This window comes from Poeciliopsis prolifica, unplaced genomic scaffold, assembly GCF_027474105.1.
Source record: "Poeciliopsis prolifica strain line A6 unplaced genomic scaffold, Auburn_PproV2 SCAFFOLD013, whole genome shotgun sequence".
NCBI classification, from domain to species: domain Eukaryota; kingdom Metazoa; phylum Chordata; class Actinopteri; order Cyprinodontiformes; family Poeciliidae; genus Poeciliopsis; species Poeciliopsis prolifica.
In genome coordinates this window covers 6,141,865-6,157,827 of record NW_026562388.1, presented here as the reverse complement: position 1 = coordinate 6,157,827, position 15,963 = coordinate 6,141,865, and the positions used below count along the sequence as shown (strand labels likewise).

General features: G+C 37.8%; 1 protein-coding gene across 2 annotated transcripts in view; it reads left to right on the top strand.

Annotated features, from left to right (window-relative positions):
* The first annotated feature begins 5,889 nt into the window (after positions 1–5,889).
* The window catches only part of alk (ALK receptor tyrosine kinase), a 357,833-nt gene continuing 347,759 nt past the window's right edge, over positions 5,890–15,963 (top strand). For both annotated transcript variants that reach the window (XM_055038127.1, XM_055038126.1), the window contains exon 1: positions 5,890–7,377. In XM_055038127.1, the coding sequence (XP_054894102.1) occupies positions 6,636–7,377 (742 nt within the window). In that variant the 5' untranslated portion in view covers positions 5,890–6,635. The remainder of the gene's footprint in view (positions 7,378–15,963) is intronic.

Genomic DNA, 15,963 nt, shown 5'->3' with positions numbered 1-15,963 from the left:
AACATTTTAGGCAATGTAGTGTATATCTAAGCTATCTTTGTGGTTGCAGAGCTGACTCTCTCTATGTGTGTGTTTTTGAATGTGAGGCAGCAGAAGGATTCCTGCAAAGACCAGCACCGACTCCTAGTCTTGGGTTTGTTTTACTCCATGATTGCTGATGAGTACGAGTGACTGACGAGCCACAAAGTAATGAAGTTGTCTTGGTGGTCTGTGTGTGCTTATTACTGGAAATAAAGCAATAGGCGTCAAGAGGGAGCCCTTCTTCTCAGTCAGTAGAGCTCCAAATGAACCCATCTGAATCATCATTATGTGCATAAATATCTGTTCATCAAAACCAATTTAGCGTGAGAAATGGAGCGGCGGCTCTGATCCTTGATTTTGGGTTTTGCTAGTTAAAAATCAATTTAGCCAACATTACGGATGTGTTTAATCTTTTATTAATAAGTCCAGATATTGTCTTGTTTCACTGAATGGCTTCTCAATTTCCACTGTTCATTTGCCCCCGAGAACCTATGATCAAACTTCCATTTAATCTTGGAAAATCATCTATTGTCTGATTAAGTTTATCTGCAGATACCTGTTTGAAGAGATTAACCGGCATTTAACCATGTTTTATATGGCCGCAGACGCTGGGGTAACAATGAGGCAATTACAAGGCAGAGTCTCAAGCGTTAATGTGAAATATTATGCAGAGAAAGGGAGCAGCTTGTGTAGCATCAAGCGGCGGAGATTAGATATTGAACAGACTGAGTGCGTCTGCAATGTGGCCTCATTCACTCCATCCACCGTCATTTTTGATTCCTCACCTTCTCCCACTATGAATAAAACAAGCTTGTTTTGAATAATGTGGTCAGAATGTGGATGCATAAATAATCTAAAACAAAGTTTTATGCAGTGTCTCCTTCCACTTTTGCATTTCAATCAGGTCTGATCAGAATATACAGACATATCTAGAGATTCTCATAAAATAATTTGATGTTTTCCCACCATTCAAACATGCTATTCCAAAAAAATTTCATGAACTATGTCTAGAATTGATTAGCTCAGATTATTTTCCTGCCCTTTTTCTTAAAGGCACTAAAGCTGAAAACTCCTCATGGTTGGACTCATTTTATATTGTTATACGCACAAAACTACTTCTAAAGATGAGAAACAGATGTTGTTTTATAAGTAAACTGTTATGTTTAAGGTTGTGCCATAGCATCTCAATTGAGTTTAATTCCATATTGGAGCAGACTGCTCCCTAAATTTAATTTTGGATTGTTTTTGAGCTATCCAGACGTAAACATTGGTTTTGCACTGTATGTAATGAAAGTTAGATTTATTTTCTTGTGAGTGTATTTTCCCCAGAACCTAAAGATACACATTTGCCATTACCTTGCAGCTAAAATCCAGTAATTTTTTTAGTAAAATATTTGTGCTTGACGTGTAAGGACAGATAACTCTGTGGGTGTTTTTCAGTTAAAAATTACATTTTGACAAAGTAAGAACAAGATTGCAATCTGTTGCTTTTTCACACTGCAAAAATAAAATTGCCTGCCTTTCAGCGCATCCTTTTGTGAACAGCCTAATCGCAAATAGACCAATAGGATCTTGTCCCTTCTACTCGATTAAATTCAAAAAGCAGATCTGAGTGGAAAAGGAATGTGCACCAGACTGTCAGACACTTCAGGCAAAGATCTGTCAATAATAAATGCTTTAAATAATCTCTCCACTAGTAAATCTCAATTACTCAATAAATATCAGCACAGAGGAGAAACAACATATTGGCTGGTCAGCTAAACTGAAAATTCAGGTTCTCTAATATCAATATTGGATGGGTTTTTTTTTCTTGTGATTTAAATACAAAGTATTGTTGTGCAATCAGAGGGCTGCTGCTGCTCAGAGCAAAAGCAGAAAATGTAGGACTACGTTATGAATAATGCTGAGTAGCTGTGGGACGGCTGTAATAAAGCACAGCAGCAGGACAGTGAGCTCAGCTGGATTACTCTTTCCTGCTGATGGAGGTGAATATGATGTGCTGATAATAATATGGTTCTGCTTTACACACACACAATACAGGGATGGTTCTCTCTAAAATGGGATCCTTTTGCATTGCAAAAACATTTAGAGATCCAGGCTTCATCCCCTGTTCTCTTCACCAAAAGTTGACCATTCTTCCTTATTTAGTTTCTTCTGTGCCTCTTTACCTTCTGTCTGTCCCTGTGTTTTTCTTTCTTTGTTTTTTTTGTCCTCACTTTTTTTATTCTATGTTTCCCTCATTCATTGTTTCTGCATTTTTTGCCATCTGTGTTTTTCCTTCCTTGTGTCCTTTTGTCTTTCTTTTGTTTCTGGTGTAACCACTAGACTTCCTTACTTTCTTTTTTTATTCTTTGTGTCTTTCTTACTTTCTTTCATTGTGTCCTGTCCTTTTCTTCCTTCCATTCTTCCTTGTCATTCCTTTCCTTCCTGTTGTCTTTCTTTTTTCTTCACACTGTTTGTTATTTTAATTTGTAATTATTGTAATTTTTTCTTTTGTCTTCACTTTCATGTTTCTCTTCCCTCTCTGTCCTTCAAACCATTCTTCCATCTGTTCTCTCTTTCTTATGTCCTTCACTTTTCATTGTTCCTTTACTTTGTTCTTGTTCTTCTGGTTTCACTTTTTGACATGTTTCTTTTCTACTTTCTTTCTTGAGTCCCTTTTTCTTCTCCTTCCTTCTGTCCCTCTTTCTTTCCTTCCTTCCTTTTCTCTTTTCCTTTGATATTTACTCTGTGTCTGTGTTTTGCAGGTTCCACCTATAAAACCTGCATGGTGTAAAAATGTTCACCATAAAGTCCGTGGGTAATGTTTGTTTGTCATATAAAATTGGTTGACATGCATCGATAACTCATAACTGATAAGTTTGAAAAAGAATTTGGATTAAGTTTGGAAAAAGTCTTTGGATTAAGTTTGGAAAAAGTCTTTCTTTATTCTATTTTTTATTGTCTTACTTACTTATCATGAGTTTTATTTATTTAATCTTTGGTTGCTTTGTTTTGTTTGGCTGTCAGCTGGACTGCCCTTCAGTTGAGTTTTTTCTTGTTCTGTTCTTTTAAATTTACATCTTCGTGATCTCAGCTGCGCTTCTCCTCCTCATTACACGACTCCATATTCACAATCAACCCCATTCTGCTTTATCGCTCCAGTCAGTGCATCTTTATTTACTTTTTGTTTTCTCAGTCAGTTCCTCCTGCATATCTTGTGAAGTAGTCTGTCTGCTGGTTGGTCCTGTACACTTGTTTGAATATCACAGAGTTGAGTTTAGCTCTTTAGTTTGCCTCTAATGTCCATGGAAACAACTTTCATCAAAAACAGTTCAAGGTGTCATTAAATAAATAAAGATACATAATCATGTACTCTGTACAAGATTATGTACAGAGTACAATCTGCCAAGAAATATTCTTGGAAGATTGGTCAGTCCAAGAAATAATCGATCTGATCAAATTAATTCAAAATAAGGGTTGCAAAAGTTTGACTATATAGCTAGTAAACTAAAAAAAATGAGTTAGGTTTATCAATATGACCACATATTTGTGGAAATAGGAGAATTTAAATGCCTTTCTAACTGCAAAACATTTTAATCTATATCATTATTTTTACATAACCTGGAAAAGTAAATCTCTCTCTAGTCTTCTTAAAGATACATAAGCACATTTTTTGCTTATCTCTGTGTTAAAATTCAACAGTTTTGTTTTATTTAAAAAGGGAACAGTACATTTTCAAGTTTTCCCCTAGAAAACTTGTTCAGCCCGGTGGTTGGGTGCATTTATCCAGTGGCCCGTCATGGTTTTGAGTTTAAAAAAATGACGGTTTTCAAGTTTGATATAATTTATAGTTTTCAGGAAACTTGAATATATATCTTGATAATTATGAATGATTAAAAGATTGGAAGATTAAAAAAGACTTAAAAAATGCAAACATTTTAAAAAGACTTAAATAAATAAGCAGTGCTGAGCCTGGTGGGGGGACAAGGAACCCTGGTGGCCAGCCAGGCTTATAATGCACAGGGGGAAACCCTGATATTAACAAATATTGTTAGACTTTGTAAACACAACTTTCTGAAAACATTAATGCCAAAGCAACACATACAATTTAACTCATAACTCTAAGTAAGTTAAAAGTAGCAAGACGTGTCTTTGTGGGGATGCATCATCATGCTCTGTTCTCTGTGCCATTTTTAAGTTACTGCGTTCACATTTCAACCTGCAGTCCTGCCACGGAACATCCATGACCTGCTTTCATTATTTGTATGGATCCCTCTCCACTCTTCCTCCAGATGCTATCATAATTTCCAAATAAAATGCCATGTTTACTTTCATCTGAAAAGTGAACCTTAGATCAGTGAATAGCAGCCTGGTCTTTTTCCTCCTTTTCTTAGATAAAAATCTCCGACCATTTCTTTTTCATAGCTGACTTAACACGAAGAATGCAAAAGTTTTAGCCCAGGCCCAGTGTGTGTTGCCGCTTCAAACACCGACTCCAGCTGAAGTCCACAACGAGTGAATCTCCCCTAAACTCTTAAATGGGCTTTACTTCACAATCCTCTCAAAGCTGTGTTTATCCCTGTTACTTGGGCACAACTGTATGTTTCCTCCCTCTTAAGGTTCATTTTATGAGGTTGTAGCACAGTTTGAACAGCCAGCTTCTATTCAGTTATTTGTGAATTACTCTCCTTTTCAATCTCTGTATTAAAATGTTTTTTGTATTTTTTTTTAATTAGACTGAATATTCAACTTTCCACAATAACTTTGCTATCAATGTATTTCTTATGTTCTTGGTAAACCTTAAGTGCTTTTAGATTAAACTAATTTCGATATTAGATAAGAATGACCCAAATAAATACCAAACAGCATTCAAGGCTTACATTCTTCATTAAGTGCTGTGGTATGATTATAAATGCCTGACTGTCAATGGATATATTAGGCTCTAATATTTTAGAACCTGAAATATAAGAGCCTAGTATTAAGCCAAATGTTTTAATTGGCTGAATTAAAACATTTCTGCAAAGAAGACTGGGCCAAAATTCACACCGGAAGATTAAAAAGAGTTACTGCCAGTCATCTTAAACACTTGACATTAGGTTTTTTTCCCCCATAGATCTGGCACAGCCAGTGTTTAGATTTAAGGGTAAAATTCTCTTTTATATAGAGTCAGATTGGTTTTCTTCTAATCCCCATGCTCAATTAAATCTTGTGAAAACTGCATTTTATAAGATTTAGGTCATTATCTGAAAACCTTTTTGATGGACTGGAACCCTTTATCAGTGCTAAATTGTAGTTCTCCTTTACTAAAATAATGACACAAATTAGTAAATGTCTATCAGTATTCCAAAGAAATGACACACCTGTACGATTCATGTAATGTCGCAGGAAAGGCAAGTAATGATCCAATATTCAAAATACTTCTTTTTTTTCATTTTTAATGAAGGGATTTATCAATGGAACTGCATTTAAGCACGAGTATGCGCTCACGCCATCTAGTGGGTGTCCTCTCTGATCAACTTGAACGAACAGAACAGAAACGGGGTGGGGGGGGATCTCCAGGTGAGGAGGACGCGGCAGAGGGGCATTTTTTTTTTTGGCGACGCTGCGCCCTACAACCCTACAGACCTCCTGATTTCCAAGCAAGGAGGCACGAACTAGCAAAATGGCATGGCACCTAATTGATCTTCAAAAAATAGAGATAGGTATAACAAAGCAGAATGGGACCCAAATTGCCGCCCTATGAAACTATTTGATTTGCACACAGCTTGGGGGAGAAAGCGACTAATCCAATCCAATTTCCGGACACGTAAAAAGACTAGATGATTCATTTAAAAAAAGGGTGAGAGGCGGGCGAAAAGTCACGAGGGACAATGCGGAGTTGTTCTGGAACATCTTGGGGCATTTCTAATTCCAATAAAGATACAGACTCCGTCACGGTTGCTTTGAGGGCGCATAAGATGCGTCCGCGGCTCCTGCCGAGGGATTTTTTTCTCTCCCCCTCTCTCTCACTGACGTTGCGTGGATGTGTGAATGACTTTACCGCATGTGCACGCACGGAAGAGGCGACGATTAGAGATTAGAAGCAGGAGGAGGATTCAGATGTTATTTCTTAACTTTAATGGACCCCAGGAATTTTCTGCTCCCATTCTGAATACACGTTTGCGGCGTTCTCGCCTCCCTCCTCTCCGCTGACAGAGACTGACAGAGAGACCACTTGTACCGCCGTCACAACTGTGCCAAGAGACAGGGAGTCTTTGAAAGGCACCGAAGCGGACCCGAGCAGCATATAAATCACCGTCCCGGAGTGCGTCTTGTTGCTGGCACTGGCGATCTAAGGCATTGTGGCAAAAGCACAGAGTGGAGGGAAATGACTCTTTTTTTCCCCTTCCCTTATGAAGAGCTGAGGACAGCAACAGTGAGAGGAGAGCGGATGTAAAAGCCTGTTTTTCTCGGGTCCGCACGGGAGAGAAGGCGCAGGACACGCAGTCTCCATCCATACGCACTTTGTGGTTATTTTTTATTTATTTATTTATTTTTTAATTCTTGCATTGCTTATGTGACAAGAGAAGGGCATATTTGGGATCAAGAGGCGATTTTTTTTTCCTGAACCTACCGACCCCACTTGTGAAACCATGAACGTCAGGTTGTTGCTTTTGCTTGTTTGTTCTGCGGCATTTTTCACCGGGCTGCGCTGCGCCCCGCCAAGGACCACGGCGGGCATGGATGTCCCCGCCGCGGGCTTCGGCGGCACGGGCGGCGGCAACAGTGGCGAAATCGGCGTCAAGCGAGACTCGAACCAGACCATAATGTCAAGAAACAAAAGAAGAACCCTGGCCGTGGATTTCGCCGTGCCCTCGCTGCTGCGATATTATCTGGCGGAGTTCATAAAGAGACCCCTAAACGGAGACTGTCAGAGTTTCAGCGGCTGCTACACGGTGCGCGCAAACTTAAAAATGCACTGCATTCCTCTGCAGAAAACCATCGCTACTTTTGTGGAGCCGAGGTCCGCAGGAGAGTCGGGAAACAGGTCCGCTGATGGACAGCTCCCCTTCTTCTACAAGCGGCCGCTGTCCAAAGTTCTGAATATGGGCTTAACCAAGGCGAACAGGAAGTCCAACCAAGTGGTGGTGGAAATAGGAGAGGATCTGGTCAGAAACGGATGTGGGGGTCTTGACGTGTACGAAGAGGAAACGGTGCTCCTGCTTGAGGTGGACCTCAGGGAGATCCTGGAGTGGTGGCTCGGAGCGGACGGGGGCCGGCTCAGGGTTCGACTCATGCCTGAGAAAAAGGCGCAGGTGCCCGGAATAGAGGACCGGTACACAGCCGCCATCCGGGCTGCAGATCCCCGCCTGCACCTGGAAATAACCTCCCGAGGTGAGTTACCGTTTTTCAACTGTTTGATGGAAGGTTCCGCTACGATCAATTCTTCATAATAAGTTAGGTGTCAAAATAAAGCGTTTGGAGTTGATGGATGTAATTATCACCGAGCTTGCACAAGGAGTTATGTGACCCTAAAAACCTAATTTCAATTAAGGAGCTCTTCCAGCTACACCCATTGTCTTCTATAGTTCAACCGGTGGATTTTTATATGGTCCATGAATAATGACACAATGTTTACATCTAGAGGTCTGTAGACTCAGGAAAAGCCCCTTTTAATTTTGCTTTTAAAATCTATCCTAGGGGGAAAAAAACAAACTTTTACATGAACATAAATGTTTTCAGAATCAAGCACCTGTCATTGTTTGTGTTGAATTCTAATTCTGTAACTTTTTAAAACTTTTTCTGTAGTATGTTTACAGCTGGTCTAAATTTGTTAGCGTTCTCTTTGGCCTCCTGGCCAACAGGGGCTCCCTGAGCAGACAAACTTCCCTAATACCTCTTCCAGGCACAGGTGGCAGAGGATAATAACAGAATTTATTTTTTTATTTGATTTTTAGTTTGTGTCTTTGATCTGGGTGACTTGCCAGACTCTTGTTTCATTATTGATGTGTGCAGCAGCTCTGAGAAATGAACTGCATGTTGATTCAACCCTGTAACTTTGGTTATTTACATCTGCCACCCCTTGCTGAGTGTGTGCATCATCCACAGCATCTATCTTCCAGAAAGAATGAGATGCCTCAGTGGAATGGGTTTATTGCATATGAATGAATAATAACGTACAAGAAGCTGGAGTTTTATCATCTTCACTTGTTTCTTCTTACCTTGTTGCTTGCTTCCCTGATTCTAAAACAAGGGTGCATATTTAGGCCTTATTTTTATTAGGCCCAAATTATGCTGTTATCTCCAAGAAAGCGTTTGCAGTCATTTCTCGAGGGCTCTCTCCTTGTTCTTCTGAGCATCGGCACAATCAGTTTAATTGCTTAATCACTTTGATGAGGGAGGTTGGCCTAGAAAAATGCACAAGAATCTTTTTTAGACAAACGACGCAGCAGAGGTTAGCTGCCCTGGTAGCACTGAGAGAGAGGATGCGCCTTCAAGAGGCAGATCAGGTTAAAACTACCATACACACATGCACACACGCACAGAACCACATACACACCTACCTTACTAACGAGACTGTCAGCCTATCATGCCAAGACTTCTGTTTCTAGTTTGTTGAAAAAGCAAAAACCCAAAACAAAATTTACTTTAAAGCTATATTGCCATAATATGACTGAAGATTTGACTTGTAATCCAGAGGGGACCTGGATCTCTGAGTGACGTTTACATGTCAAAGTGGCGATCTTTACATACTGCAATAGAACATCTGTTGACCTAAAGAATATTTGCTTACTACAATGAATTACGTTAACTCTTTTAAGAAATTGATTATTTAACTTGAGTGATATTATTTAATTCTTTTTAATACAAATATTACCCAAAAAATTAAATTATGGCCACATTTGACAATGAATGATATTTCAAATGCCATTTAATGATGGCATAAATTAACAACAAGGTCTGCAGTATCAACAACAAATATATATTTGTAACATAAATGTTTGTCTCTTGATGTGGTAAGTTGCTCCTCTGTCTTGGACTATTCAAAGTGGTGCTGCCATGTCGTTCTTAGCAGCCAAAGAGGGGACCTTGAATTGCATTACAAGTGGTTTGTTCAATACAAACAAGTTGGTTTATATAGAACAACAGGAGTCCACTGTTGACTGGTGCAGAACAACACAAGTCCCCACGGAGATAGGATGGAGCGACATGCACACTCCAGATAAAGAAGAAAATTACCTTTACTTCTGAAGCAAGGATAGATAGATAGATAGATAGATAGATAGATAGATAGATAGATAGATAGATAGATAGATAGATAGATAGATAGATAGATAGATAGATAGATAGATAGATAGATAGATAGATAGATAGATAGATAGATAGATAGATAGATAGATAGATAGATAGATGTGGTTCAATTACTTCAACACATAAAGTCTGCAGTACGCACACACACACCCCCACCACAAACACATGCACACACACACACAGCCAGAATACAAGAATGCAGTAAATATATGTGAAGTATTAGATATTCTGCATGTTTACAGTCCTTTTGCATGCTGCTCAATGGAATTAAATGGTATGAAAATAGTTCTATCCAAAAGTCTTGATTCTACTTTTTTTGCTTCTTGTTTATTATTGATACCTTCCTGTAAAAGTCTTGATAGTTGATCATGGTGCAAGTTGAAAGACTAAAACTGCAGAATTATTTTCTGGGAACTACCATGGCTTTCCAGAGCCATTATTTTCTCTTTTATTTCCACTGAAGCAATCAGGGTCAGAACAGATTATGAGAGTAGAAATCTATCCTATAAAGTAGGTTGGGCTTTGGTGAGATGCCTGCTTGCAAGTTGAATTTTCCCAGCATTTTCTTCCAGTCAACTCTCATCTTTACAGATGAAGGGATGTGAAGATGTTTTAGTTTTTAGTTTTGTATCCTTTTAATAGGTATATCTTTCATTTGTAGTTTTTTCCCTCCCAGTTTTAAAGAAACAAAACATACCATCAAATCTTGTGTGTGTGGTTGGTCTTCCTTTAGAATCCATCTTTCTGGCTTTATTGATCTAAACAAGAGTTTGCAAGATTACAATTTCTGGATTGTAATCCTGAAAATTATTGCAATCAAATTCATAATCCTTTCACTACTTCTATGGAAAACAGAAATAAATTAGAATGAGAATCAAAATATTGTCATACTCAATAAACGTTTCAGTCTTTCCTGCCCTTTAAGATAAAGCACCTTGTCATACTCCACTCCCATCTTATTAGAAATGTTCCACCACTGGCTAAATGAGAATGTTTTATATTAATCTGCAGCTGACCTTCTTTGTAGGCTGACAAATTGATCCTAACCATTCCAAGGCTCTGGCCTGCCAAATGCTCTCTGCTGGACAACTGGAAACTTATCTGTGTGGCAGAATATTTGACTGTTTTACAAAACTGTTCTGTTATTAGCTGGAAGCCACAACTATTGAACTCAACTCCTTTGAATCATAGTAATATATTAATTTCACTCAGTGATTGAAATATTACCTCTTTGGTGATATTTTGATTAAGATTCAATTGCATTAGGTCATAGGTTTTCAATGTTATGTTTTTAGGTTTCTTCACTTGTACAGTTTTCTCAAAGACCTGAAAAATTCAAATTACTTACATAAAATTGGCAAACCTAAAGTTTAAAGCTTTTTGTGTTGTCTTCTTTTGCTCTCTTAGACATTTCTTCATGAAGCAAACACCCGTTCTTGGATTTACAACCTTCACTAAATATTACACTGCAATTGCACCAAGCAATATTTTGCAGATTGTCAGAAAAAATTAAGGTTGTCTGAAACTGTGTGTTGCAAAATGAGAACGGTTGTCTCTGGTGATTGAATCGACTCTTTTTTCTGACAGCATCTTTCTTTTTTTACTGTATGAGTCACTGTTAGGCAAAGCTGTGAAACCCAGCTGTACAATTTACTTCAACTAAGACTCACAGATCTGAATAGCAGTGGCGCTCAGCTGCATGCATGTATCTGCATGATATTAACAGCAGGAACGGGGACAACATGACATCTGCAGTACGGGAGATTGAGCTGGCTGAATAACTCTGCAAACTATCTGACTTAGACAGGAAAGTTTACTTTGCTTCCCACATACAGTCACGTGGTTAATTGTTTAATCTTGACACCCAGACTTATTCATAAGTTATCCCAAACAAAACGAGCAAATATACTTTCCACTCACATGCATTTAGATGCATACATGTAATAGCAAGCTTTGCTTCCTTCACAGCTAAAAATACTTGTAGGTGTGCAGACAGCTGGGATTTGATCAATTTTGCTTCAGGTGGATTTTTACAGTGTTTTTTTTTCTTATTAAAATCAGACAAGTTTTACTCTTCATGCTCATGTAGATTCCACCTAAATCTGACCAACAGCTGTTCACACCGATCTTTTTAAAAAATATATATTCTCATCAGCCTTGTTTGCTCTGTGTTTTGGAATACAGAGAAAGAAATGGAGGTGAACAAATGGATGTTTAGATGGGTAAATACATGAATGGATGGTTGCTTGGATGAATTAGTGAACAGATGTGGAGATGTGAGCTGATGGATGGAGGGAAAATGTACTTCCTGCTGTCAGCAATTATGCATTTTATTCAAACAAGCATATATGAACATACAACAACAAGCTGTAAAAACAACTACTGACAATCTCAACTATTTAAAAATGTAGTTAGTTTTTGAGCCAGGGCCCTTGCTTTAGTTTTAAAGCTCAAGCTTTAATACTAAAGCCCTGGCTAGATGAATGTTGTAGATTTTCAACGTGCCTCTGGTCTTCACTGTGAACCTTATTATTTCAAAATAAGCTGCAAATGATGTCTCAACGACTCACGCCCACACCTCACAAAGTAAATCATGAGCATGGACAAGTGATTTGGCGACTGTGTAATTAGATGTAGGTGTCAGTCTGAAAATAAAAGCTTTTCTCTATGAGTCAGTTATCCTGTTAGATGACAAGTAACCTGCTGTGAGAGCCCTGGGCCTTTACCAAAAGCAGAGAATGATATTTAATAGAAAAGTCGTCTAATGAAATTCTGATGTCCACTTCGTGGCGATTTACAAATTTGTTATAAGAGTTGCAAAAAAACAGTTTCTTTGGGAGCAAAATGAACTGAAATCATTAAAAAGCTGCATGTTTGCCTTCCAGAATGCATTTTCTCCTGATTCTGTAAACCTCCAGCTAAATGTCCAGTGTCCTGTGGAAAACCCCTGATATACATATTTGCAGTCACAGTTTTCGTCCTTCCTAAATGATCATTAGATTAGCTTTCTGCAAGGCACTGCTGTGTTTACCTGTGTGCTGTGCGCAAACAGTTGCAGTCCCGCCACACACCAACCACACTCTTTTTTTTTTTTTTCAGCATTTCCATTATGTTTTTCCCATTCCAACTGGATATTAACTGTAAAGAAAACTCCAGAAAAGGGTAGGGGGGGATTAGAAAGACCTGTTAGTTCATATTAGTAATCTTAATTTAACATTAGTCTAGTGTTCTGTTTTTATGTTAGACTGCCTTACTTTCTGGGAATCCCTGGCAAAGATGTGTTTGAAGCCTTAAAAATTACAATTTATTGCAATTACATAATCTCAAGTTAAAATGAATAAAAAAAGTGAAAATCAAACTTTTGATTTTTACCACCCCTGTTTAATGCTGATACTGGAAAAGAGAAGAAACACTGCCCTTATATTTTAAACATCTACTGCCTATGACTACTGATTCCTTCTACAAAGCTTTCTTGTCATGTTTTAAAGTGGTTTTGGTTTGTAGATCTGCAGACTTTCTGAAGTTGCTTCAAAGTTTTTCTTTGGGCTTTGCTTTTCATTCTAGCCCTTATGCATTACAGTGTGTAGGGTTTAAAAGAAAATGAAAATTTGACAGTTGACTCTGTAGCACATGATCATAAAAAAAAATCATGCATTTAATAAACCGGATTCTGAACCTGGGAGATGAATGTTTTTGAGTAGGTTTTCTCGTATCAACTCCTTTCAAGGGTGCTGGAAACAAAGAACATAAAGTTTTATTAAGTTTGAAACTGGATATTTTAGGTGGTTTTTTATGTGTTCATAGAACACATGAATTTCCTGAGCTAATCTCAGGAAATTTTGAGAGATTCTGTGCTTGAGCTATTCAAAAGTTTAAAGTTTTTAAAATAATAATAATAATAAATGCTCAGGTAAAGGATTAAAAATGAGAGAAAATCGGTGAAACTCTAAAGAAAAATCTAAAACTTGATGTATACTCAATATCAGGGGTGTGCAATTTATGGCTCCAGATCAGACACCTACTGTACACAATAGCTGTTAATTTTTAAATAACTTAAGCAAACATTACATTTGGGCATGAAATAATGAATAAATCAACTAACATAGCATGTACCTAAACATAGCGTTAAGCAATGTTTACTAATGGTAGCTAACATGCTAAAGGTAGTATTTCCAACAGACAGCATATAAACATCAAAATATTCAGGCATATTTGTCATTCAAAGATCTTGTTTCCCTTTCAATATAATATACTAATTGTATTGTATACTACAATTGTAATGTATTTTATACTAATTGTACACACACACAGTCTTACACTTTTCTTCTATATGATAACACATATTCTCCTCTCAGTGTCACACTCTCCCTCCTACATGTAACACAATGATCCTGGTGAATACAGACTGTATAGTTTTCATGTTTTAGCGCTTTCCTCCCCTGCCTTGCCAAAGTAAGATGCTGGCTATTAGGTTTAAATAAATCACCACCATGGCACCCACAGTAATTTTACAAACAGGCCTGCAGGAATCAGTGCACTAAACTGTGCTCTGAGCATTTGTACTTACTCGTCTTATTGGCCCAATGGGCGACATCATTAATGAGAAATATTTCTGTGTTACAGTAGAAGAGAGAGGAAAACAATGCTCAGCAGGGGCAATAAACCACTCACCTCTACTTTATTAACCCATGTTATGTTCTCCAAGTGGTGCTGTAAAATAGGCTGCACAGGAATCATTAAACAATCTCAGCAGAGGGAGCTGCAGAACATGGGGACCCCTGCTTCATTAACCTGCACGTATCTTCCACCAAGCGCTTTTCGAAGTTGATGTTTCCGGTCGCACCATTAGCAAAGATAGTCTTTATGAACAGAATGAGACCAAGACCCTGAAGGGAAATAAAGATGAGCCCATCACACTTGAGAGGAGCAGCTGTTTACTTTCACAGTTCTCCTCCCTGTCTTTGCCCCCCAGATTTGCCCCAAATGGAACCTCACGCATTCCCGATTTACCGCTAAGCATCTTGCATCTGTCAGTCGCTCTGAGAAGCCTAAAACTGAATCAGAGCACGCAGACACTCTTGCTGTTAGGCAAATGTGATCGTTACTCCTGAATCATAAAGAAAGTCGACAGTAAATTTGTTCTTAAGTTGGATTACACGCTCAGTAGCCTACTTTGTTTACTGGATGTGGCTTGCGGCTTTTTCTGGAAGAAATAGCTTCTTGAAAGATGAATAAAGTTAATTTTCCATGTCTCGAAAGCGTTTCCCTTGTCTACTGACAAAGCAGCAGGTGGAAGAGCTTCAAGAGAAATTTTACAACTCGGAAAAGTTTACAGGCTTTCTTTGTTTAATATTTATTGTGCGTAACCAATAAAAAAAAACCTCTAACTGGGATTACTCGAGCATGCTAACATCCAGTTTTATTAACTTCAAAGAAGAAGATTACTTGTTTTTTGGAGTAATGATATAAGTTTATGCATTATGTGAGCATTGAATTAATTTGAAGGTCTTTAAGTTCAAATGTAGGGCCTGCAACTCTGACTAATGTACTAGAAATGTGCAATGCTTTGATAGTGGTAATGTGCTGGTTCAACTTTTAGAACCTGAATTTCTGTGACATTCTTTCTCTAAGTTGTAGAGCAACTTTATATGTTAAACAACTTAAATGCTCTTTGTTTTACAGGGTTTTGTAGGAGGTTTCTGTTTTTACATTTCATTTATTTTAATTATAAAAGTGTGTGTACTTTATGCTTAGTTAAGATAAATACAGTTAGATCATAATTGTTTTGGTGTTCAGAACAGCCATCATAATGTAAAAGACTTGACCGCAATTAATGTTTTTAGTTCTCTTCTGACCTTTCTATTTTATACAGATTTGACAATATTACGGACTACAAAAGGGAACCTCAGTAAAGACAAATTAACTCTGAAATTGCTAAATTGTGTTGATGAAAAAAGAAATCTGAGAGCAGCTGCAACAGATTTCTTTCGTTTTATCACTGAATTCACTGATAACTGGTCACGGTGGAGTTTCAAATTGGTTACAAGGACGGTACCTGCTTCAGGTGACTGTTTTTTTTTTCTTCCCTGTTGCTCATCTAAGTAATTACTGGTTTTAGATCATTCAGATTCAAGGTGACGCTCCCTTACTTCTGAAAGCACTGTCAACCACTGACTATAAATCAAAGCAAGTTTTCTTTGTATAGAGCCATTCACTCTCAAGGTGATCAAATGTCCTTTTCAGAATCAAAGATAAATCAGTCTAAATAATATTTTATTAAAGGCAAGGGATACATTAAAATGAAAAAAATAGTGAAATACAAGGATTACTTTGGTGGAAAAAGTACAGTGTACATTTAAAACAACAACAAAAATTCTTAGGATAAGAAGATGATAAAATAGCTTCTGACCTTGATGGGTAAGCTATCATAATTTCAGCCCTGATTTAAAGAGCATATCTTAGATTTTTGGAGAGTTACTGCCTGACTTGAGGAACAGAAAGTAAATGTTGCAACCCCTTGTTTAGTTTTCCTTCTGATAGAGAAGATTAAGAGATTTTTTTTTTTATGGTCTGATATGTACATTCAGCAAATAAAATTTTGTGAGTTATAGGCCAACAAATGCTTTTCTTTTAGAAACATGGAGCCAGTGCTATGATTTAAGGACGGCT